The 27,219-nt window shown below is 39.4% G+C and overlaps 1 protein-coding gene across 14 annotated transcripts in view; it reads right to left on the bottom strand.

Moving 5' to 3' along the window:
• The window catches only part of cdh13 (cadherin 13, H-cadherin (heart)), a 333,542-nt gene that overhangs the window by 192,059 nt on the left and 114,264 nt on the right, over window positions 1-27,219 (bottom strand). For 8 of the 14 annotated variants that reach the window (XM_040134183.1, XM_040134177.1, XM_040134176.1 and 5 more), the window contains exons 3-6: window positions 26,500-26,646; window positions 14,884-14,997; window positions 3,747-3,752; window positions 2,984-3,136 (exon numbers count right to left, since the gene is read on the bottom strand). In XM_040134183.1, the coding sequence (XP_039990117.1) occupies window positions 2,984-3,136; window positions 3,747-3,752; window positions 14,884-14,997; window positions 26,500-26,646 (420 nt within the window). Of the gene's footprint in view, window positions 1-2,983; window positions 3,137-3,746; window positions 3,753-14,883; window positions 14,998-26,499; window positions 26,712-27,219 lie in introns of all 14 variants that reach the window. The other 6 variants (XM_040134174.1, XM_040134173.1, XM_040134175.1 and 3 more) reach the window with 3 other exon arrangements.

Here is a 27,219-nt window from a genome sequence, read left to right as displayed (position 1 = left end):
GGAGATGGAGGAGATCCCTCCCCTTCCCTGTATGGTTGGAGCTCTGATCTGGGACATTGAGTGTAAGGTTAAACAGTCTCAGTCCGATTTTCCATGACCCAGCAACTGTCCAGATGACCCTCTTTGTCCCAGATCATCTCCGCTCCCAGGTGCTCCAGTGGGGGCACTCCTCTCATCTGGCCTGCCACCCTGAAGAGCAGTGCATTCTGGCCCTCCTCCATCAGCAGTCTTGGTGGTCGTCCTTGGAGGAGGAAACAAGGGAGTTTTGGGCTGCTAGTCCCATCCGCTCCCAAACACAAGTCTTCCCACCAAAGCCTGGCAGGTCTCCTCCAACCCCTGCCAGTACTTCATCGACCTTGGTCCCATATCTCTCTGGATTCTGTCACCAGTCTGCTAACTTCTGAGGCTAACACAGTTATTCTGTCTGTTGTTGACCGCTTTTCTAAACCTGCAACCTTCACTCCTCTGCCCAAGCTCTCCACTGCCAAAGAGACTGCATGTTTTCCACCTGCACAGCCTCCCCAGGTTTACGGTTAAAGTCCTGAAAGATAGCTCCCAGATATGTTGGCCCATTCCCCATTTCCAAAGTCATTAACTGTACAGCAGTGTGCCTGTGCCTTCCACATCACTAAAGGATCCATCCTACCTTCCACATCTCCCGCATTAAAGTGTTTAAAGAAAGTCTTGTGACAATTTACACCTTCATCATTTTTATTAGTACATAGACTTTTGTGACATCATACAAATCTGAGCATAGCATGTGTAGTGCCTTTAACAGTACAATTTATTTTATCTACTGACAGTAGATAAAAGGAAAGTTTGACATGTATGTTTTTGGTTTAATGAACATCAATGTCAAACTCTACTAATTTCTAGACGGCAACCATCAATGATTCCCGCTGAAATAACAACTGGCGGATTTTTAAACTAATTAAGCTAAGGTAAGCGTCATGAGCCTACCTTAGCTTAAAGTTTTCCGCCTAACTCATAAATCGAGAACTTTCCCGAGTCTTAAAATATGCACTTGATTGCTATATACTGTATTGGATATAGTGCTAAAGGCTGAGGCAAAAGCTGCATTTCCCAGGCCAGAAGTCATCTGCACCAGGTGACGATCCATGTAGACGACATGGGAAACAACGCTTTTCTTGTATTGCAGTGAAAAGCTCGTTAGTCCTAGTATTATAAGTATGATGGGGAAAAAAGTAAGATCAGACCCTTACTTCATTCTAACATAATCCTTTTTGTATGCTTAATTGACATACCTCATATTTTCAAATAGAAAGTTGTAAGAGAAAAGGTTTTTAGGATAAGGGCAAACTGATGTTTTTTTGCAAACAAATTTCTATTTCAGAGTAATGCTGGCTGTGGTTGTGGGACTTGTAAACTTTGTCAATTCCAAATACAAAGGAAGTGCTATGTTACCGTAAACATCCAGGCCCACCTTTCATCAACTTTCATACAGTGGAAAGATATTACACATTTAATGTGCTAGTTGTGAGCAGGCAGAGAGATTTTTTTTTTGACCCCATAAATTAATATCGTTATGATATGTTTCTTAGTCTTAGTATCCCATTACTACTGTAGCTAGTTAGGCATACATGCTACCAATTCCAGCATACATAAGAGGAGATAAACACACCATTTAACCCATTCCTTACACTTCTGCTCTTCTGATTTTAGAGAGTATAGAAAAAACAACACCACCCTTCAAACTCTTTAAATCTCTGTAACTACAGCCCTATGTACACTGGTTGCCAAGCCATGAATTCACGATGGCCTTGCAGGGGAGGGGTTTAGCAAATGGACACCCTTCTCATTGGCTACAATTATTTCAGTAACCTTGTTTTGGTTTAATAAACATACATGTCAGACCTCAGATTTACCTTCTTTTGTTCATACTCCTGGCTCATATCTGGCTCACTGAATTATTGTAAGAGTTAATGTAGCATGTAAACATGTTACTCCTTTTACATTTGCTTTCTGTTCTGTAAAACCTGATCTTCAAAGTGTTATGGGCACAGTATGAAAATCCTGCTTCTATTACTGGATTATAACTTGTTTCCATATATAAAGTAACATATAGTATATCCATAGAGTTATTCATGGGACACAGGGATGCTAAGTTACTGGGTGTCATAGGTGCTTGTAGACAACCTCAAACAGACCGTAACCACTGAAAGCCAATGCCCTGGTTACACCATGCATTTAATAGTAAGCACTGATTCCGGAGTAGGGAAACACAAAAGAAATTTGGTGAATGCGTGTTTGCTTCTCTCAGCCTTCCTTTATGTTCCTCTCCCGCCTGCTCTCCTCTCACATCTGTTGGTATTTATGGAGTGAATTATATCTGAGTTTTTACAAAAACTAGTTAGCTTATCAACAGCTTGCACCCAGCTGAACTCCCTCACTCACGTCTGGTTTCAGAAAACAGGATAAGATCAAGTGACTGCGCCCTCTCTTCCTTTCTGTTCTAGGGGGAATCGCTTCCATCAGGCAGACAGCCCAGAGGGTACCAAACCCAGCAGGCACCTCAAACAGGCTCTAATGTTCTTTTATCATAGAGAAAACCACCAACTTCTAACTAATAGCATCAACTCAGCCTTGACAACATTTTTCCCAAATAACACTGCCAATATGTATAGTTGGGTTGCAAAATCAAAGTGCTTTTTCTTAAACCAACCCCTAACTGTTTTTTTCCCATTTGCCAGTATGCTGAACATATGCTAAATTTAAAAGAGACTGATGAAAGTAAATTTTGTTTGAACTAAAGATTCTAATAAATAACTTGATCGAGTTTAAAAGGACACAATCTGAACAAAATGGGAATTACATGAATACCGAAACTGAGAAAGAAAACAATAAATGTGTCAAATAATCAGAGAGAGAAAGAGTGCCCAGGTGGCCAGAAAGGAGAGAAAAGAAACACAGCATAAACACAATAACTGCCAGATCTAACAAAGTCGCATACACACACACAGACCTGGTAGGAGTCAATGGCCTCCCGGTCCAGTGAGCGGCTGACTGACACCTCTCCTGTGTCTATGTCAATGATGAAGAGACCTTTGGGATCCTGGTCAGCACCAGGGCCTGTCAGTCGGAAGATGTGGTTACCTGACTTCTCTGTTGAAATCACCTGCAGACAGACAGACAGACAGACAGACAGACACACATCAATAACTAGAACAATTCGCAAAGCAAAGAATCAGTCAATTACTGCCTCTATTTTTTTTCCTATTCTGAAGCACAGTGTACTGAAGAACACTTTAAGTGTTTAAAATTTCTTTGTATTCATTTGAGCAAAAGAAGCTTACTGCATCTTGACTGGTGATGCAAATCCCTGATATCTAACAATAAAACATTTATATCAGACAAGACTTTGATTTGATTTCATCAGTTGGCAAATTCAAGTCAAGTGTAAAATATGAAAGTTAGCATCATCTCCCTGAGCAATTGAGGCCTACTGTGACCACTTGTTAATGCATGGTAGGATTACTTTTAGATAAGAAAAGTGGAACAGTTATATAAATATAAAAATCCTTTCCTCAATAATTAAGTGTGAAAGTTATGTAGATTATCTTTTTTGTCATTGGGCCACATGAGGAAGATTAAAAGCCAGTCCCTCTGAAACAGCCACATACAGTAGTGATGTTCTTGTAGAGTACTGCCAATTTAGTTGGCTAACAATCCTGCTTTCTCAGATAGGAATGATCTGCCCCAGGGACTTTTTGAATAGATTTACTCACATGAGACTGTCATAGCCAGCAGCATCCACAGGTACGCCAACAATAGTAACGGGCAGGTTAAAAAAAGAAAGACACAGAAAACAAATCATATTAGATTCACACAGTACAGTAAAAACGGCAACAAATGACAAAGACCTTGTAGATCTTTGCAGATGTTGAGTTCAGGGCAGATGTTTGAGGGAGAAAATTCTAAAATTGTAAACCAAAATTGCCAAAACTTGATGTGTAGTCAAACTTTGTATTTGTATTTTGTACTCTATAACACAATGCATACATACACATAATTCACAACATATTGACCACCTAAGTCAAGTCCACCTAAACTTGATTTACTGAAAAGTGATAGATGATTAAGTGGTTCAGAAGAACATAATGTACATTCTTTAAAATGAATAGTTTGCCTTGGAAATTCGCTTTTATGCTTCCTTTATGAGAGTTAGATGAGAAAATTGATACCACTTTCATATTGGCACAGTAAATATGTAACTGGGGTCTGTGAGCTTAGCTTAGCATAACGTCTAGAAAAAGGGGTAGCAACTAGCCTGGAACTGATAGAAAAAATCTGCCAACTAGCACATTTTAAGATGACTAATTAACACATCGTATTTTCTTGTTTAACCTGTGCAAACCTTAAGTGTAAAAATGAAAATGAGCAATTTTAGAGGGGGTTATATACTGGAATATTTCTCTACCTTTAGACAGAGCCAAGCAATAGTCTGCCACTCTTTATGCTAAGCTAAGATAACTGGCTGCTGAATCCAGCATATACACAGCATATACAGCAGATATTTGCTGTAGAGAAATGAGAGTGATATTAGTCTTCTCATCTAACTCTTGGCAAAAAAGCGAATTTGCTCATCACAGAAATGTTGAACTGTTCCTTTAAGAACGGAACCAAATTCACAAGTTTGTTATTAGAATTATCACTGACATCTCAAAGTGTTTTGACACTGATGACTTGGAAGTGTCATGCACAGTGCAATCAGCAGGTAAAAGCTCTGACTTTCATATTTAAAGGGTTTGGTTTTCCTGCACTGTTCATCATCTGGATGTTAACCATCTTAAACTAAAGCTGAGAGTCAGCACCTCACCCTCATAATCATGTTTTCATTTCACATCGCATCAGCTGGAGTGCAGAGCCAACACCACAACACTGTGGCACTGTCTAAATACTCTCAACTGCCAGTGTATACTGCACCCACATAAACAGACACAGTGCTGTCACTACTTGGACACTCTTCTGGGCCTTCTGTCACTGTGTGTCAAGGATCTAAATGGTCCCCCTGCACAGTGCCTCATGATCAGAGGGGTGCGATGAGGTCACCTTTAATAAGAGCGCGCTTCGATGGGATGGCAGCTAAATGAAGGCCTTTCTACTCCCCACTTGAAAGAGCATGGGAGATGAGACTGCAGTGTTACAAGCCTATGCCAGACGAAGCTCAAGCCCTTATAGCCTCTCAAAGCTCTTTGCCATTTATCTCGATGTCCCACTTCATCTTTTCCCTGAAGTCCCTCTTGCTCTCGGGCTCCTTGCTGCCCCGCTTGTTACACTCTCTAATATGTCCACACTCGCTATTCTGCGAAGCTTCCATTTCTAATTCTTTATTCATCATTTTCCACTTCTCTGTACTATATCCTATTGCGCTTACTCCCTCTGCTCATTTTGCTTGTCATACCATATGATGAGAGCGAGAAATGTCAAAAGTGTAACAACAACACAGCACAAGGCAGTTATTCAAGGATAATACCCACATACTGAAAATATTCCCTCCCTCTGTTTTTCCCCTTGCTCTTGTCTCCTCCTCTTTTACTTTTTCAATTCTCAACCTCCCCTCTCCATCTTTGTTACCCCTTGTTGTTTTCTTGGAATCTGAGGGATTTTTGTTTTAACAGCAGTAATACCAATGGTACTTTGTCTTACTATGAGTTGTGTTTGAACCCCCTAATCATACCTTATGTCTATCATAGTATATTTTCCTCATTTTCTATCCTTTTGAGGACATAAACATTGATACACAAAACCCACCTATGGACACACACACTAACACAAGTGCAGGTGCAATAGCTGTCATTCACGACTGAGATATTTCTGATCAGTAATCACAGTGGCAGCCAGCACCTGCTGAGATTGACAAACTGGGTCAGATGAAGACAATTGAAAAAAGAATGAGGTGCAACATTAGTTGGATTCACAGATGGCTCAGCGTTAAACTTAGATAGATGCAGGGGGAGTGCAGGAAAAAACACGAACAGGCGTACAGGTAGGATGGGGACGGGGGTTTGAGGATGCAGAATGAGAGAGAAAATGAGAGGAGGAAGAAGAGATAGCGAGAGAGGGAGAGATCACTGATAAAGACACAGGAACTTCAGAAGAGTAACTGAAGTGTCAGGAGAAGTTTAGCGTGATTAGGGGAATGTCTCTGTGGGGCCCAAGTGTGATAATCTGCACCACACATATATACATAAACTCCAACTTGCACGCATGCTGGTGTAGAAGCGTACACCCAGTGGCTTTGTCTCCGCTGAGTCTGTCTCCCTCTATGTGCGTGGGAGGACTGATGGTAGAATCTCACCTCTTTCTATCAGCTCTCATTACCAGCCAAGCAGACATGAAAGACTGTGGGGCTCACGATACTGCAGGAAGTTGACAGGAGGTGTGGCACAGCTCCGCAACACCAAACACCTCCAAGCACACAGAGAGAATGAACACCAAAACAACTGATCTGCACCAGTTTGTGTATGTTTATGTGTGTTGGTTTGTGTGTATTAAATCCTTGATAACACTTCATGCTGTCTGTGTTCCTGTCAGGTGTTCGGGGGCAACAAATAAAAACCTGCGGAAAGCATCAGAGATATATACAAATATGTACACAGAAATCTTCTCAGAAAACTTGTTACATAACTTGTAAAAATTCACTGGAGTGGGTTTTTTTGTGTGTCAAAATCAGGACAAAAATCTGCTGTGCGAAGAAGTGTGGCAAAGAAAGTATTAAGCTGGTCCAAAAAAAATATCATCACACTGAATCATTAGCATGCAAACTCTGCATACATACACATGACACAGACAAACACATGTGTACGCTCACATGCTAACACACACAAGCAAACACACAAGCACACACACATACACACACACACACAAGCAAACACACAAGCACACACACATACACACACACACACAATACAAACAGTGTGTGTGTGTGTGTTTGTGTGTGTGTGTGTGTGTGTGTGTGTGTGCCTGTACGGCTATACATCATGACGACCAGTTTGAATTTTAAACCACTGGAGTGATGGGAAAGTGATGGGAAAGTGAAGGGAAAGGACATTTTGCCCAGTCCTCATTTCTGTCACACCTTTGCTGTTTGAGGGTTAAGACTTGGTATTAGGATTAAGGTCAGATTAGGTTTAGGTTAGGGTAAGGGTTAGGTTTAGGGTGGTAGTGGTTACGGTTGAGTGTGTGTGTGTGTATGTGTGTGTGTGTTACAGAGACAGAGAGAGAGAGAGAGAGAGAGAAAATGCAGTAGCATCTCTAAGTTGTGCTTCTGTTATTCCTATCAAGGTCATACAGCCAGCTGCGAATGACAATCACTGGCCATGAAAGGACTCTTGGGACCATGCCAGGCCATGTGTGTGTATATGTGTGTCTGTGTGTGTGTGTGTACAAGCATGCAAGGCTTGAACCAGTACTCTGTCTGATTGATTTGCCACTCCAGCCTGCTAATGAGAGGGATGAGGCGAGGTGGAAAGGCCTGGTGAAGACATGGATGGCTACGAACCGATGAGTCCTCAACACAGGACGATGGGAAAACAATGGTGCTCATTAACTGGCCTTGATTGGTTAGCAAGGCCTCTGCTAATCATTACTTTATTACCAGCATCTCTTGGGCAGTTCACACCCGGCCAATCTGTTTTTTATTGCTTGTCTTCGTTTTTTTTTTTTAAGCTTCTCTCATCAAAATGGATTTCACATCTGTTCGATGTGTCTGGGGGTCCAGGCATGAATTACAATGTACGTCAGAGGGTTTAAACTCACTGCCGGCGCACATCCGACACAAGCGGGCATGATTAACATGCTGAAACACAGTCAGTGAGAAAAAGGCAGGAACTTTGTGGTCTTCCTAAGACAATTAAGAGAATCAATTAGACTAAATGACGATGCCCGCAGGCTCCCTCCTTTCTAATGTTGGAACATCTGACAAGAGAGCTCGCTCACTTCATGCCTGGAAGCCTCGAAAGAGCCCTTGTACTGAATGGATGCTTTTTGTGAGAGGAGGAGCAACAAAAGAGACAAAGATAGATAAACTAGAGGGAAAGATACAGAAATCAATTAAGAAGAAGTAGCCTGTAACAATTGACAGAAACCAGGTAGAGGGCAACAAGACAGAGGAAGGAGACAGACTGACAAGCAGAGAAAATTAGGATGCACTCTGTGCTGAAACAATGGAACAAAGGTGCCAAACATGTCTATTCTCTTTACTATATTTGCTGGGGCTACAACCAAACCAGGCCCTCATTCCTCTCACCAACAGAACTTTATTCGAGCTGTCATGTCAAGTTAGACATGTTGTGTTGATTTGTGAGCTGGACCCAGAGGTAAGGAAGGATAAACACAGATTGAGTAACTCCAGTGCAGTACAGAAAGTTAGGATGGCTTTACAGATTAGTGAAGTTTTTCATGCTGATACATCTGAGATTTTCATTTGTTATTTAATGGGGCTCTGTGTGTATTCTGTTTTTAGTTTGCATTTGCTTGTATGAAGTGGCAAATCTGGGTTACTGGCTTTTTAGAATTTGTAAACATTAAGTAAGGATGTGAAATCAGTTTTGTGTCAAGCCTTATTTGCAGTTATGAACCTGAGCTCCTCATCTATCCATGCCTCCTTTTTCTATAACCGCTCTTTCCGATCAGGGTTATAGAGATCCCGAGCCTATCCAAGCATGCTGTGGGAAGCAGGAAAAAGAATATTTTTTTCAAATTAAAAATTCTGCAACTGAACTAAATGCTGACAGATAAAATCTGTGAATTCTCAGGGGTTACTAAAGGCCTTAAAGTTGCATAGTAAACATTTGTTTCAAATTTACTGCACATCAACTGATTATAACAATGATTACTTTTCTTATAAATCTAAAGGCAAACTTTGTCTCAATTACTATGGATAACATTACAATTCTCTGTTGAATATTTGGACCAATCCCCTTTACAGCTACAACTTATTGGGTGGTGGGCTTGGCTTTAATAGTTAAGCTATTTGGTAGAGATGCTGTGCACATACCTTAAAACAAAACATGTCAACAAACACAAACATATTCATCACACAAAGAGGGAATGACAGCTGTCTGTCAAACCATATTTGGTCATCACCTGTAATTCACCTGCCACAGGATTTAAAAGGATTCCTAGTTTTCTTGACATTAGGAGAAGTGCAACTCGAAACATCCATGAGATGAAGGGAAAACTGCTCAAAATTGGAGGTAGCTGATGGCTTGTCATTAGAAAAGCAAACAGGTGCCAGAGAAAACTGTGACTATTAAAAATAAAACATATAAAATCCTAAACTTTCCTTAAAGACAACAATGAATCCAGTCAAAGCTTTTACAAGTGTTTAACAAATATGTAACTCCTTAGCATTTTCAGTCTTACCGCCTACAATCATTAGAGTGCAAAGCTCAGTGAACATATTTAACAGCTAACTCTCTGCCACAATACAGTAAATGCAGGAATATACATGCTTAGGCGAGCACTGCTGGACATGGGTGTGATGGTTCTGAGATGTTCAGCTCTGGTAGAAAGGCCCAAGCCTCTGGGAACAGCTCTGAGCGGAGGGGTGATTTTGGCGTAGTTGGTACAGTTGGTATTTTCAGGACTCAGGACGTACACTGTCCTGAAAGACCATAAACTGTACAATCATTACAAAAGGAATGGCTATAAAATGTTAAATTAATATTTTAAGCATCACACAAACACTTTAATGGCCCCTTGTAATTCCAGAATTTTTTTCATTTAGGTTCAGTAATATTTGAAAAGTCTCCATGAGCTGTAACAGTCAATTATTCCTATGCCACTTTGTGCAGGAAGCCGGCAGGAAGTCAGCCAGCACAGTCTGTGGAAGTCTCTAATGCACATGCTCTCGTCTGGCTTAGCAAGAGAGGCACACATTCTCTATAGGCTAAAACCTTTTTCGGCAAATGTGCCTGGTGAGCAATGACTGGGGGCCATCTTGGAAACACGGTATCCAATTCTCTTAATTCATCCATGGTACAGGCAGACTGGCAGGGAAATGTGTAATCATAATGCATGCATGGTCAGATTGATTACAGTATACAGAAACACTGAATGGTACAATACTGAAGAGGACAAATATTTTTTCATTTAACACTGAGGTGACCCATCCTTCTGCCCCACTTGAGAATTAAGCCTGACTCACACTTAATCCCAGACATGAGCTAAAAAAAACTGCAAAAATAAACATTTAAACTACTTGAGTTATGATTGATTTATGTTCCTAAATACTTGAGGTCTCTAAAAAATGGCCCCTATCAGCAGTGACTGAAGTGGCACGTACTAAGAGAAACATTTAAGCATATCAGTTTCATTGCATGCTCCAGCTGCTCTGTGAGATGTTGTGAGCTGTTTATGGGCCCCCAAGGGAGGGCAGGGGAGAGACGTCTGTATCAAAACAATTCCATGCTAGCAGGAGGTGTGACATAAACAACAAGGTTCTTACCCTTCCCCTGTGAGTCCTGCTGACAGCCAACCCACACTCATGCCTCCAGCACACACACGCACACACTTACACATTTGCAAATGTGCATACACACACACACAGTCATACATGTCAAATTTTAGCCCACGCAATCTCACCTCGCCCCTTCTTCCTACTGCTTATCTCCCAGAGAGAAGGAGGGAGCATAAAAAATGAATGGCTGCCATATGGAAGAGGTAGGTTGCGTAAGAAGAGGAAAGCTATTGGTGTGGAAAATCAATTTTGCCAAGTTGCCGGCATATAGCTTCTATTCGGTAAAATAGCCCACATTAGCCTGCCTTCTCATGCAAAGCTGAGTGTGGATGTAGGGGAGATGGATGGAGGGATATAGGGATGAGAGAAGGATGGATGGAATTTGCCAAAGAAAAGTGGAAAGAAGTAGCAATGGGGGAAAGAGAAGGACAGTTAAGTGACAACAATAGAGGGAGAGTGAGAAAAATAGTTCATGTCATGTATGCACTATGCTTCTAATTTGTCACATGAATGTGTTAAAGTACTGCACTGTATGTACCCATTAGCTGAAACTTTAGATCAATCCAGAGCAGATCCATAGCATACTATAGAGATCAATTGTGTCCTCTAGGGACTAAACTTAATTTATCTGCCGACTTTCTGCTATCTGCCTGCAGGTCAGTGAAGGAGAACTTTGCATAACCCCTGTGGATTACGGTTGTCCCACCAAAAATACCACCTTGTGGTTCAACACATGCACACTTGCTAAGTCCATCAACACCATTAATACCAACCTGGTATCTCCAGGCCCTCGAGTTGCTTCGCAGGGACCATACTGAGTACAGGGTAGGCATGAGCTGGAGGCGCAGGCTATGTGCTATGGCCAAGCTCTCCAGGGTACAATTATCTATTATGCGCCAGGCTCAGTATGGGATATCTTTTTATGTTTGTCTCAGCAGGCATTGAGATATGTGGCTGATCTCTTAGTGCCCAATCTTATCTACAACAAAGCTGCTTGACAAGTAGAGATACATCAAAGCTTTGTAAAACGGGGAGAGACAAATATAGAGCCTTACGCAGGGTCCAAAATGTAAGGTTTGTAAGGAATGCATAGTTTACGGTTGACCATTTTTCCCAATATAATTCAGGTTATATGATTTACCTGCTGCACAGACTTCTACCATCAAAAATTAAACAGTGCAGTTTCTTTTGAGAGGAAATGAATGGAAGAACTATCGGAGGAGTCCCAAGCATCATGTAATGACGAAATTTGGAACCTGCCACATAAATAATACTGTGTAACATTATCTTCGCTCTTTTGCACAGGAGTCGAACTGGAAAATAAAATCCATCATCAGTGATAAAACAATGAATAAATCCTTGAGGTAGCGTGCTCTGGAGAGAATTACATCATGCAAATAACCCTTGTTGAAAACTCTGATACTGTGGCAAAATGATATCTTGAAAACATACAGAGCTGAGTTTCACATCTTTTGCAGTAATGGGAGTAGTAATGTCACGGCCTTGAACATCCACTGGTTGTCCTAATGACAGCAGGGCTGATAAAACTTTACTATAGCAAAGGATTAAATTGGATGTTAAACAGGGATTATATAGACTGAAACGTTTTTTTTTTCTCTTGTCAGATTTTAACATTTGACTTGTCTCAAATATTTGGACTTCAAATTTAAAGACCACAAATGGAAGTTTTCAATTTAATCTACCCAGGTTTTGCATTTATTCATGAGAACAGTATCGCATAAGAGATGAAAAATAGATCGACAAAAAGGTTAAAACACAGATAACAGGGAAAAATTATGCCACGTGTAAAATAAACTATGAAAAAGTTCTTACATAAAGGTAATTGTTAATGTGATAAAGATTTTGCTAGATTGTGTCACACATCAGAAAGTGTCTTGGTCAATGTGAAAACATGGCTGTGCATGTACAATGTACGTTTCCCTATCTACCCGCAAAGAATACATGAAACGCATTACTTTATTAGCACGTAATGCAGCCTCTAAAGGTTAAGAAATATGTTTTGTATAGACATTGTTCTTGTATAGATCATTTTATGGCCTATAATAACAGATTATACCAGGTAACTGATTTCAGCGAGTATGAAGGAAGAATCAATCAAGATTGCAACAATTCACTACAAACACAGAAACAGCATTATGTACATGTAATAGTCTACCTGCTATTGCATGTTTCAACAAAACACCCAGACTTCATGAACGCAATCACCTGATGAAATGCCTAAGGGAAATATATGCTCCTGCTTCTAGTCTTTTGCGATGTTCTTTTTTTATGGTGATCTTAGATGTTCAAGTTGAGAATAAAATATGGATATCTATGCCTGTGTTCATCATGATATTCAGAGCACAGGATCTGACTTAAACTTTTCTGACCAGGGCCTCCCTTCGTTCCCTCTTAAATGAAAAGAGTGTCCCTATTAACGGTAAGTGTGATCTAAATGTATGACCTAAATGTATGTATGTGCAGCGTTGAAAGCAGAACACTGAGATTTCAGATTTTTTGGTGTAGATGTCTCTCGTTCAAAATGGCTGCCCTACATCTTGAAGAAACTGCATTACATGATATTGAATAATATACTGTAATATACTGTAAGTTAAATCAGACCTGTAGGTGGCAGTATGGGGTACATTGCTGCATCATGAACACAAGCAACATGCAATAAAGAAATCAAAAATAAACCAAGGCGGACTATTTGTGACTGATAAAATACCCACTCTTGTCCTTGTATTATGTGGCCAATAATGGAGGCTTTCACTATGTTTTACTCATCACAGTTAAATAATGCTCAAATTTCAAAACAAACAAAACACTTTAATATCTGTACTTTTTTTTGAGGCACAAATTGAGCTCTGTTCTTTTTTATCTTAAGACATCACTAAACCAAGTGCTTCTCTGTTCAGGCAGCAAAACCATTAGAACTTTGCTACTGATTGCATGTACACGCCTATCTACCTTGTTTTGGTGCTAGAGAAATCAAAATAATAATATTATAATACAGCAAGTATTCTCCAGGATTGTGAGGGTGTAAGCTTCACATCAGAATATGTTTCAACCATTTACTGAAAAAAATATATAGACTCATCATCATTATCATCATCATCATTAATTAACAACAACAACAGCAACTTATTGCTTTGCTTCCATCAGCCTGGTCATGAGCCCTGTGAATGATATGCACTCTGATCTGAGACAGCAAGTCAGTAAGGGTCAGTTTGAGATGAAGAGTATAGTATTGTCTACATTGATTAGTACTTGGCTATTGTGTATTAATATAGCCAAGATGAACTGCCTCTCATATTCAGGCTTTCTTTGCACTTAGTTTTAGTCGGATGATATTAAAGAGGAATGGCTCAAGCTGAAAACTTTTTTTATGTGGCCGACATCAGAAGAAACAGTATGGGCAAAACATCAGGATTCTGCTTAAGACCCTCTGACTGAGTGACCTAAGTTATAAATGGGTACAAGTTAATGGAGTTTGACAGAAACTCAGCCTGTGCTGCTGGTGAGCAAAATTTTTGCACAAGTGAAAGGGGGTCAAACAACACTAATGGCAATTTTCCTCAATTTCCCACATTGTTCTGGCATTACATAAACTCACAGGTAAGTTTAAATTTAATCTACTGTGTTGACTGTTGTTCCTCTGAGTATGTTAGTACAGTATACTAACTGCATGGTGTCAAAGAGATACTTTCATAAGCTCAACTGAAAAGTTATTTAAGTAAAATGATTACAATTCCCCTAGAATACATAAAATGTGATAGAGGAACAGGAATAAGAAAGAACATTTCCTCCTATATCTGCAATACACGGTATATCTGTAAAACAGTCTATGCTAATAGACTCTTGATCAATAAAATGAAGATAAATCAGTACAGACCAAGAATCTCCTAAAGCATCTGGTTCCATAACAGGGGTTGGCATGACTTTAGGAACCAATTTGAATGTTGTCTGTGATTAAATGAGAACTCATAATCACAGAATCAATTCTCGTCAAGAAAGTTTTACATATTTTTTTTTATCACTATATATATTATATTATATATTATATGCTACGGTAACCAGTATTACCTTTCTGAATAATCTATCTGCGGGGCTGCATAACAGATTAGGGAGCACACCATACTCGTTTTTGCGTTTAATAAGAACATAGTGACAATATACAAAAATGTGCATAAAAATAAAAATGGACCATAAAAATAACATTTTCCAAAGCTTTAAATAATGCACATATTGAATACTTGGTTCTGTACCGTGGGCAGTTTTCTCTCCTGTGTGAGCAATTTTTTTCTTTTACTTGTTATGAATACTGCCTAGTTCTGCTCTAAGACTCAGTTGGGAGATCTAGCCCACCTGAGTATATGACGGTACCATGTATTTCTTACCCTGCCAATGGGCCTGGGGAAGGGAGCTCTCTGGTTCTCAGTTACAATCATAGGAGGGACCAGCAGGGATCTTTTAGATCTGTATGGCAGCGTCTCACCAAGACCCAGGATATTCTATAAAAGAGCAGAGAAACGTGTGTTAAATTTTGAAAAAAAACATAAGAAACAATCATCTATATTTATGTTTTGCCCCGTTATATTGTCAGTAGTGTGGTGGTGTTTCTTATTATTCTTACAGCGACCCTTCTTTGTCCAAAATTACTTGTCAGCATCTTATTAGCAATTACCCTAAACCCCACCAATGGCACATAAACACACACACAGCAAGCAGTCAAGTATGCATGTGAAATGCTAAGAAAAATGTTTAAACAAGCTACTGTTAGAGCTATTCCCAAACTTGATGGCCGAGTGGTATGTACTATATGATAACTAACGCAAAGAGGCTACGCATCGGGATCTGGCAGACTGCCCTTGGCAGAGGAAAGGAGAGAAGAGGAAAGGAGGAGAGGAGATTCTCTGGGCAAACATGAAATACTGTATATTTTGCCCTTTACTGCAATTTAATTTACATTCTTTAATACTTTATTCAGCCCATATGCTAAATAAGGACACAAGTGAGGAGTAGAAAAAACTAAGAATTAAAGCAAGAGCAACAAAGACAATGAGAAATAGTAAAAAATTAAGAAATGGGAGATGACAAGGTTTTCATTAAGCAATTGCATTATTCATGCCGATCTGAAATGTTATTTTTGCTCCTGAGAACACAATGGTATAATCTTATTTCATCATCTACCCTCCTGCCATTGAAAACGAAGACGTGTTTGTTGCTGTATAATAGTGAGAGACTTTACCCTCTTTTCTACACTTTCTGCTTAAATGTTGACAGAAATAATGTCTGTTACTGGCACAATGAACAGGAAGCTGGAACCCTGGCTGCTAACATGGGGTTGATGACCTAGAGAAGAGGACAGTCTGCTAACTGACTTCACAACTGAACACGAGCCGAGGAAAGACAACAATCTTGGACACAGACACACTTGTACTTCTATCTTTGTGAGTACACTCATGGACATAATGCTTTTCCTAGCCCCGTACCCTAACCCAAACTTAATTCTAACCTGAACCCTAAAACCAAGTCCTAACCCTCAAACAGCCCTTTGAAGTTGAAGACCGGCCAAAATGTCCTCACTTTCCCAAAAGTCAAACTGGTGTGTGCACGCACGCACACACACACACACACACACACACACACACACACACACACACACACACACACACACACACACACACACACACACACACACACACACACACACACACACACACACACACACACACACTTAGAGCCCAACTGAAATCAACTGCATGTTTCTTTCTGCTACAGTATACATATCTGCTCTGTAAATCACATCATATGCTCTCTTGGAGAAAAGGATGTTAGCCAAAAAGGATAATTTTATATCTTATACTTCTCTGTTTCATGATTGCGTCCCATGTCTTTGCATTAACAAGTGAGAAAGCCATTAGTTCTCCATCTATATAGATTAAGAAGTTAGAGCAAATTGAATAATTTAATCTTAAAAGCCATCTATGCATAAAGCAATAATCTATCATACAACAACCCACATATGCTGCTAATGTGTTCTCATTTAACTTGCAACCATGGTCTCTCATCTTGCGTTGTGCCTCAACTTGCAGAACTAGCAACCAAACTAACAACTACCAGGGAAAAGTGCATTTCTAACTTCAGTTTGCAGGCTAGTTATTTAACTAGCTTAGTTAGCTACTCACCTACTTAGCTAATTAAAGCCGATCTGAGCTTAAAAACTTACCTGCAAATGTCATTTCAATCTGTTTACATGCTAATGTGATCCTTACCCTTCATTATCACTGCTAACAAAACAGTCTCCCCATGGCATGAAGGCTACATTTTCAGGTGTGAGTTTGTTTACTCTGACTCCCCTCCCGGGGCTCAGCCTGCCAGCTGCTGTCAGTCAAGCACAGACAATGACATGCCCCTCTAGGTGCATTTCTGATTTTTTTCCTTAATAATAATAAAAAAATAAATATGACCAAAAAAAATTAAAAATCTCTGACCTTATTGTTGAATGCAAAAATGAATGATTAATGTGATTTCAGTTAGACTTTTTGAAGTTTCTTAACGCTTATCTCTGATCTGCTCCATGCTACCACAGTCCATTGTCCACATAAAGGCAGCCACTGCTAAAAATGTTGAGCAAAATGACAGAACAATGACAGTAAAGGAAACAACACAGCAACAAGCACAGTCGTTGAGCCCTGGTTAAAGTGACAACACAGTTTCAATATGAAAAGGAAAATGCCGACCTGAGATTTTTGTAGTTTCATTTGCAATGCAAATTGTCTCTTTTGTCCTTCATCTTTTATAGCCTACTGTGCAACACTTTATTGACAATGTGCAGTGCACCCGTATGTGGTTGTATGTGTGTATGCAGGGGGCTGTTTGCGTATTTACTGTTCACACTGCTGTTCTTTGCTGACAGGGACTCTGGCACCACTCTCAACCTGAACAGGTAAGAGGGAAAAACTGAGCCATCTGTTTAAAGCACAGTGCTGACACTCAGACAGAGAGGGCATGTTGCAGCTGCTGTCCAGCAACCACTCACACCACTAACCACGTCACCCCCCCACCCTTCCTATCTACAATGGTCAGAGAGAACACAATTAAGCAGTAATCATAAACACAACCCGACCAGAACAAACCAAAGACACAGTGGGTCGCTGAAATGGCCACTCTTATCAAATTCACTGGGGGATGACCTTCCAAATGTCAAAGACAGAAATCTAAAACTGCACCTGAAGCGTTTAAACAGAACACTGCACAAACTGTTTGAGATCATATGACCTATTTTTTGTCTAAAGTGCACAGTCAGTGGTGTGTGTATATGTATGTGACCAGTTAAAGAACGTTGATGGACTTTTTAGCCCGAGTCTGAAGCCCAGGGATGAGCACATCAATCCCATCATGCACAGGTCTCAGCTGTGTGATATTTGTACAGGAGGGGAAGAGCTAGGCGGCAAACAGGCACCATGAGGCATTTTTAGCAGCTGGATGTAGGGACTGGTGGCAGGGGTTAGGGCTAAAATAGATCACGCTGTCAAATCCACATCCTCACTGAGCTGAGATACAGTGGATAAGGCTCACCGCAAGGTATTCTGGGAAAGAGAACTTGCAGTCCTACTTTCTTCTCTCTTACCCTTTTACCTGCCACTTTGTAGCTCTCCCTCGTTCTTTTCTCTCACTTAGCAGAACCTCTTCTTCTCACTTTATACCTTTGCAGCGTACATGTGTGATGAATAATGTTCTTAAAGCTTAGTGACACTGTAAGAGATGGATGCCATGAATCTTTAATGTGTCCTGTTCATTAATCTCTGCCGCACCATCAACCCTGATCTAGCCCTAATGCGTTTGCCCTAGTATAGGGCAGCACTTTCTTTACCAGGGCCTGTGCCGGGGCCTTTCTGTGTGGAGTTTGCATGTTCTCCCCGTGCCTTTTCTCCCTGCGACTCTGGCTTCCTCCTACAGTACAAAAACATGCAGTTTAAATTAATTGGAAACTCTAAATTGCCTGTAGGTGTGAATGTGAGCGTGAATGGTTTTTGTCTCTCTGAGTCAGTCATGTGATAGACTGGCAACCTGTCCACCCAATGTTAGCTGGGATTGGATCCAGCCCTCCACGACCCTCAAAAGGATAAGCGGTATAGCTAACCGATGGATGAATGGATGGAGCAGAAAGGGCAGTTAGAAAAAACGGTCTTTTTAAGAAGATTTTAATACACCTGATCAAACAGAGGTAACAAAAAAGAGGTCATGTGTGCCCTTGTGCATATGTTTACAGTGTTTATATGCACATACACTGTACTATAGTATGTGTGTGTGCCTGCGTGTGAGGGAGAGAAAGATGGAGCCTTTACCATTGCCATCTGAGCACAGAGTTACTGTGGCAGCAAAGTCACGTCCTTGTCCATTCTGCCATTTTCACTCTCAATGCTATATTGAGAAGTGTCATTACTCATTTCTGACAATGTGTTGAGAAATGGATCATATCAAGGCCAGCTATTCAATGTGGAATAAATCCTTAGATATGCAGCCAGGTCAGGCAATCAGTCAGTTCTCCTAACACACGGTTAAGCCCACATATTGTATGTTAGTGTGAGCAGTATGCACACTCAACTACATCCCCCAACATTATCATACAGTTGAACCAACATGTCTCGAAAACAATTTAATCAAAAACTGAAGATTATAACCATCATGAAGGTAGGATTTATCGAAGGACTGTTGTATTAAACTGAATTAGTTTTAGCTAAGTGTACCTAATAAACTGACAACTGAGTATATGTGTACAAAACAATACATTTACAAACTGGCCTGATAACATGTCAGTCAATGTGGGTGTTGACAGCACAATGTTTCATACTTTGTTAAAGTGTAATCAACAAATCAAACACTTTTCATCTTAATCAAGCAGAATATAGCAAAACACTGATGCTTATTTGAAATATTTAATTAGCCAAATTAATTAATATTGTGCCAAAGTTATTATGTGTGTGTGTACAGTTTTACTTGCAGATAGTGGTGTGGAGTGTGTACTGACACTAATCCAGACTTAATTGTTTCAAAACAAAGTCATTATAAAATGAGGACATTCAAAACTGCCCTTATAAGATTAAAGTTCAACGTACTTGCATAAATGTCTTTTAGTCCGATACTTTCATGTACATCGTTCATGTGTGAAAAGAAATTGATATATGAAATTACATTGTTGAAAAAATATCTCGTGCTCAAATGCACTACAGCAACAAAGAAAACCATCAGTGAAAAATAAAAAATGACAAATATGTATGTTTAAAATGCTAGGTTGTGTGAATTAGTGAAAAAAAAAAAAGTCTTTCTCAGTTTCTTCTTCTTGAAACCCATTTCTAAAATAATGTCTTTGTTATCCTCTACTGACCTGAAAAAGTCATCCATGTGATGATCCACGTTTCCCTTGACTTCCGTCACATGCAGACTTCTCTCTCATCTGCAGCTGGTACAGAACCCAGGAGGGAAGTTTTTAACTAAATCTAAGGGACCTGAGCACCATTTTCCTAAACTAATTTTAGCTCTCTACTTGTTTGTCACCTAATTTTAGGATTTATTCCAAAATATTCACAATACTATATCCCTGACCTTTCAGACTCCTTTTTAACCCAAATTGAAGCCTGACGACCCAAAACAACACACTGTTCAAGACTGAAAATGAACACTATATAAATGATGTAATATTGCACTGTCATGAGCCTTCCTTATCAGAAACTACTTTTAAATCACTCCTAAACTTTTAGAACTTTGTTTACACCTAATTTTTCTTACTCCTTTGAGGGGCATCAAGTAAGATTAAATAAAAAAATATATATAATCAGCTTCCTGTATTGCAAGTGTACTCAATCTCTTAAGTAACGACAAAAACAATATAAAAGGCATTTTGGCTGTTTGCATTCATACATATGAACAGTGAACTACTGATATCCTGAGGGAAGAGGATCAATATCCCAAGATGAAATGTAGCTGATGGGATTTGTTGATCTAAAAAATTAACACCAACTGATAAACTATTGGCTTCTTGGTTAGCCCTTGTAATAATGATAATCAAAACACCATTAGACGGAAGGTCTCATCAAATTGCAGTTCAGGTGACTGTACCTTTAATACCTATGTTGAAACTGTTTTTGCTGTCATCTTCATTGCCAAATACCTCTTTACACCCTTGATGTTGTATTCCCTCATTTTAGTATTTCACCTGATGTGAGATAAAACTTTTTTACAATTAGCACAGCTTTTTTAAATTAGGAAAATCAACAATTTGAAGGTGAAGGTTTGGTTTGCTGCTCTTGTAAAGTGACATGATGTTATGACTTACATTTCCTTTCCAGCACTCACTCCCACACATAAAAGCTAAGAAAAAATGTAAGTTACAAGATATATTAAACCATATCAGCAAAAGATGGAGGGTGAAGAGGAACTAATGTAAAAGAGACAGACAACAGACAAAGGCAGTAAACAGAATTAATAAATAACAGCTACAAAACAAGCTGTGGAGAGATAGTGTAAGTGGGATGGAGCCAGAGAGAGGAAGATTATTTGTGTTGTGTTGGATAATGTGAGCTGTTGTGCTGTGGTTGCAAGATGTCACATCTTAGTCATCCCCAGAAAGCCTTGCACAACACATTGGAAGCTTGGTTTGCAAAAATCTATTTGCCATTGCAGGATGAGGATTTTGCTCAGGATACAATATTACATTTCATTCAGTCCCCGAAAATGGGTGAAACATAACAAAAGCAAAATAAATAGGCTTTCGGACTCAGATTATTTTGCTTCTTATCAGTTGTTATGTTTGAATGGTGACTGTTTATGCCTCCTGAAGGAAAGAAAATGTTCTGCATAACTGTTGTTCTGCATAACACAACCAAAACAACACAGAAGAATACACACAAAAAAATGTCCATATCTTGGAGCATGCATTTGTTAAATTGAAATGCATTCTTCCATTAATTCACATATTGATCGGTTGAAAAAAAGGGGAATAAATTACTCTTTCAATTCAGAGTTTTGCTCATAATAAGAATCATTCATCAGCTGCTTCTCTCCCTCCGGGCCTGTGTTACAGCAAACTAAAAGCTTGCGCCGCGGAGTTAAAAACTGATTCTCTCCACCTTGGCTCACAGCAGTTATCAATTATCACCAGCCAATATTTATTGCCACGATACCATTTGTTATGCCAATAAATTCACCATGGAATGTTTCCACTCTACGTTAGAGAAGAAACAAAGGGAGGTTTGGGCGAATACAAAATCTAACTTTGACGGGAGCATAACAAAGAGATTTCATTACAAAAATGCAATTTCAAAAAGAAAGCTACTCTGTGGTACATGATTGAAAAACGGGGAAAAAGCATCAAGGCAGCTTGACTACCGTGAGTACTATCTCAGATTGGAGATTTAAAGCTCAGCATCCCAGTGCAGTCAGTGTTGTCAGCAGAGTCATTCCACAAGTCAAACCCCTGGCTTTTTGAAACAAGCTTTTAAATATGCCATGAGTTAGCACCAGATTCTTTAGAAGCTGGTGCTGCTCTGAACACGTTTGATGGGCCACTTGGGGGTAGCGGGTTGGGGGAGTGTGGGGCTCGTACAGGATATGGACAGAGAAAGGAACAACAGATTTTCTGATTATATGAATCCCAGAGCTTGAGGAGCTTCTGCAGATTAATTGATAGTGAAATAATGAGAGCTTTTAAACACCCTGCCTCACTAGAGGATGCTCCCTCTCTCATATGCTTCTATTAGCTTTAGGATGTCTTCCTCTCTGCCCAGATCCTCCAACAATCTTTATTCATCTTTGTTTCTCTCTCTACCCTTTTCATAATCCATGCACTTCGTGACTGTGTGTCCTCTGCAATTAACAGTTACTCTACTTTAAGATAGACAGAGACGTTACAGCATCTGTCTACAGAAAAGATCAAGCTCAAGCTCACAGCAAGAATTCAAGGAAAGACAAAAAATAAAAGACAAAATGGTGAAAACTGTGGTGATAATTCATTGTACTGTATGTTGCAACTATCAATGTTTTTTGTTGTCCCAGAGCAAAATATTAACCTGGGTCTTTACTATATTATTGCAAGTTTTGGCAATCTTTCCTTGGTAACAATGTAACTATCTTGTTTGCAATTTTTCTGATCCTCTAACCACTCCTCTTTCTTCCTGCATAGGACCTCTTTATAGCAACATCACCATGTTCCCAGATCTCAACAATCACTTAAGTCAATACAGTGATATCATAACCCAGACAAATGATGGCCAAAGGTAAAGACCCAAGTTGTAATAAAATACAATTTACCTTCAGACTTTACTCCAAATGCTTAATAGTTGAACAAACATCAAACATCACTTCCAATCATTCTGAAAAATACACATATAACTTTTATTCTTCAGAGTTTTAATATAATGTAACTATTAATAAATGCACAAAAAATAAAATGTCACTTGAAGGGTGTCAACAAAACATGAGTGCCTCATGCAAAGCAAACATACAAACATACACACTCACACTTATGCGGAGGACAGACCATACCTTAACTACTACAAACTTCACCTCCCACACATAACTTGCCAAAGAGTAATTCACTTATATCGTCAGTGACTTGCCAAAGAAACACCCATGGACTAGCTAACCAAATATCTGATGGTGTGAGGCACAAACAAATTAGACCCACATCATGCCAAAATGGATGGAGGCATTCATTAAGCTTGGGCTGGAGGAATGGTAGCAGCAGGACACTGAGCACTGCGTCAGGAAGACAGATGATCTCTGAGAGCGGAAGGGAACTCCAGCTGAACCTCTAGTCCCTGAAAACTTCTCGTAATCAACTTAGTGTATTTGGACTGAACAAAGGTATATGGAGGATATGAATGAGGGACAATGGTGTTTATTCAGGTGTCCAGAGTTTTGTAGGGCAGTGAATTTGCTGGCAACAGAAACAAATTGCTGTAGATTACACAAACAAAAGGACACATTTGCAGAGAAACAAAGCTCAGTGCTTGGGAGCAGGCTTAACAGCCAAATTCTCATATCACTGGAACTGGCCAGAGTAATACTTCACACACCAAAGCCTGGTGCAAAAATATTACCCCTCCTCGCTATTTGTGTTGCCCTGTAGAAAAGTGTTCTTTTTCCTCTTCCCCTCCATGTGACCTTAGGAAAGAATAATGATCAAAAAACATGGGTAAAGGCAAACATATGCACATTTGGGTATGCAATGCAATGCTAAAGATTTTTAAGTGTCAGTAAACTGGATCAATAATCTAGGCCATCTATCATCACACAATAAGTCCATCGGCCTGCAGGCAGATTTAGTGCTGGGATAAGTTGTTGCTGCTATCTGCAACAGTGCTAGAGAGTGACACATCTCTGGTGATGGCAACAATATGTTCATGGGTTTGGCAGAGCAAAGCAGCAGCTGTTCTCCTGGCCTCCTAGAGCAGCTTTCACAAGTTCCTTTTCAGTTTTAACTTGTAATATGGTTCTCTTGGTGGATGTAACATCAATCACCTTCTCTGTGTTCTCCGTCCTTACTTTTGGTTGTTTTAAAAGAGAGGGCTATTTTTCTTTAAATGGCACTGAGTATTACCGTAATATCTCTAGTACTTAGTTAGTAGTACTAAGTTATTTTTCACTTTCTTTAAATGTCCATTTGGTTTCAAAGATTATGGAATGTATGTTTCCCAACTTCCTAATATTGCATCTCTGAGTTGGTGCAATTATGTTAATTGATGATAATTAAGGTTGTATGTGTGTGCCTCACATTTATGACTGATTAGAATTCATCAAAATATGCATGAATATGACTGACAAAAGTTGCGTCTCAACATCTGATGAATTTGGTTTTTAAGGTTTTTAATTTGCAATTAAGATCAATAATGTATGAATGTTTTGTAAATGACATCCAGTGCCTGTGTTTACATCTCTAGGCAAACTTTCTATGCTGAACTTCCCATCTTCTCTCCTCATTTAAAGGAAATTTTTGACATTAAATGAGAAAATTGATACCAACCTCATGTCTGTACAGGAAAACTGAAGCTACTGTACTGGAGCATTTAGGGGGCTGAGGAGTTTTTCATCAATATGGGGGATTGAGTCAGGACACGGAGACTGAACAGGGGTTTGAAAACCAGCCACTTCCATACAGGTTAAAGATATACAACTCAGGATTTTTTTTAAAAACCAATGTATAGACTCATATCCAAATAATCCCACTCAATCATCACTTATGACCAGTGCATTTATCTGCAGACACCCTGCCTTCTGACGGTATTTTCTTATCTTCTTATTTTGAAGAAAGGAGGGGCAACATTTGAATGGTGTGTTTACAAACAGCAACCGCCAAATCCCGTATAGTATAGCTTTAATTATTAACACTTAACAAGGCACTCTAGCCCTAGCTAATATCAGCATAATTAATCACCGAGTTACTTATAGTACGGTATGGCACTTAGGGCCAACTTAACACAAAATATTTCCTGAAAATCAACATAACAGTGTCTTTAAATTGACTGAACAGTCAACTTACTTTCTGTCATCTTTGCACGAAATAAGTAAGGTTTACATGGATATATGGATGCAAAATGTATACATATATTATATCTATCCATAATCAACAGTTAATTCTTAACAACTTATGATATAAAGTCGTCTTTTTCCATAGTAAAACCATTGTTTAACCATTGACATGACCTAAGTTAAATCAGAGTAAGAAAGGAATTTAAAGAGTAGATTAAAGTTTTCAAATTATAAATTAAACACAAAATAATGACTTCATTTAAAATTGCAGAGCTTCCACTCTCATCTTTTCCTCTTCAGCGAGTGGCAAGACAAAATCCAAAATAATAAACATAGCAAACAATGGTGCGCAACTACCAGACTTCACTGAAGAACATACATTAGATCTGACTTAACGTGTTGGACATATCTAACAATTAAAATAAAGTCTGACCAATTTTTCCTTTATCAAAAGGGCTGTAGCCTTCAACGGCGAATAAGCTGTAACTTTATAAAATAAATGACAGGTTATGCCAATCGCCCCGCAGCGGACTTTAGTTTCACTGGTTTTATATAGGATAATAAGTATACCTTATCTACATGATGGAAGTGACTTGTACACTGCTATCGTAATTACAGCCGTTGGAAACACCTGCTCAGCTGGGACATATGTCCCAGGCATGTGCATACTGTTGTGGAAACCTTATCATTTCAGCAAATCTTTAAACATTTACTGGCACTGGTAAAATGCATCTATCCTCTAAGCAAAGGGGTGTCACTTATACAGTTGATCAGTTTTGTGTTGATTATTTAAAAGCACGTTTAATTAGAGTACTGCTTGTCCCGAATGTCAGCACTGCAGCTACAGCTCTGCTGTCTGACACTCAGCTCCCAGCCTGTGTTAACTGAGAAGACTAACGCTAATGCGAAATTTAGTAGTAGCATGAGTCTCTGATAGATAGTTAAACTGGTCAGCAAGTCCATCAATTAACCATTTGTTTTATACGTACAGAAATACAAATGAAATAACACTGCAAAATGTCTTGTTTAGATTTTGGTTTCTGTACAAATTAAACACACAAGATATAACATTTTAATCAATAAGTTTTGGAGGTGTTGGTAGGCCCATTTTGTTACCTTTGGATAGAGCCAGGTTAGCTGTTTCCCTCTGATTCCAGTCTGTGATAGGCTAAGTTAACCAGCTAGTGGCTGTAATTTTATATTTGCAGTAGAGACATGAAATTGGCCACTAAATCTTGGCAAGAAAGCAAATAAGTTTATTCCCTAGAATATCAATCTAAAAAAAAAAAAAGGTTGAAAATTCTCTTATTCAACCCCGAACATTGCTATTTAATCACTGCTATACTATATCAAGTTATACTACATTACAGTAACCTTTTCAGTCTTTAATGAAGCATAACCTTTTTAAATTGGATGAAGTGTAAAAAAAGAAACTGATAAGAAAAAAACAACACACACACACACACACAATTTCTACTCACCCTGAGAGTGTGCGGCGACTGAACTGGCAGGCCAGCAATTTCCACCTGTGCCATGTCATCTACATGTGCACTGACCCCATGGATGAAGAGGACCGGCCTGCTGTACAGGACGTCTTGATGTGGAACCAGATTCAGATCCCCGTCCACCTGGAAGGTAGGATCCGACACCTCAAACGTCACATCTTGGTTCCCCACACAGTCATCAAATTCGACTGGAAGAAACATACAGAATGGGTAGATGTTATGCCTTCACTCTGAACAAATTACAAAAAGAAATGTCAAGATAAATATATGAAACATACTCACTGAGGTATACACTGTACTTTAAAGAAAAGAATTTGACAAATTGCCAAACCATCCACGAGAACAAGTATTTCTCAGATATAAACAGATGCCCTAAAGATAAACAGATACTTCACAGAAAGAGTACAATGTTCTGAAGGGCTCTATCAGCTAGGCTACAAATAAAGTCAGTGATCTCTATTCACACAAACTTGCTTCAACATTTATCACGCTGCATAAAATGCTGCACATTGTAGACTTATAAATGTGTCTGACTTGCTCTTGCAGGATTGTTGCTTTTACTACAGAGAATGCAGTGGCACCCAGTTGCAGGGCTAGAGGGGAAGAAAGGATTTAAGGTACAGGAAAAAAGTGTCACCTTTGAGTAATGGACGTGTGACGCGTGCACATGTGAGCTTGTTTTTCTGACTGAGGGAG

This window comes from Xiphias gladius, chromosome 8, assembly GCF_016859285.1.
Source record: "Xiphias gladius isolate SHS-SW01 ecotype Sanya breed wild chromosome 8, ASM1685928v1, whole genome shotgun sequence".
NCBI lineage: Eukaryota > Metazoa > Chordata > Actinopteri > Istiophoriformes > Xiphiidae > Xiphias > Xiphias gladius.
This window is presented reverse-complemented; position numbering and strand designations above follow the sequence as displayed.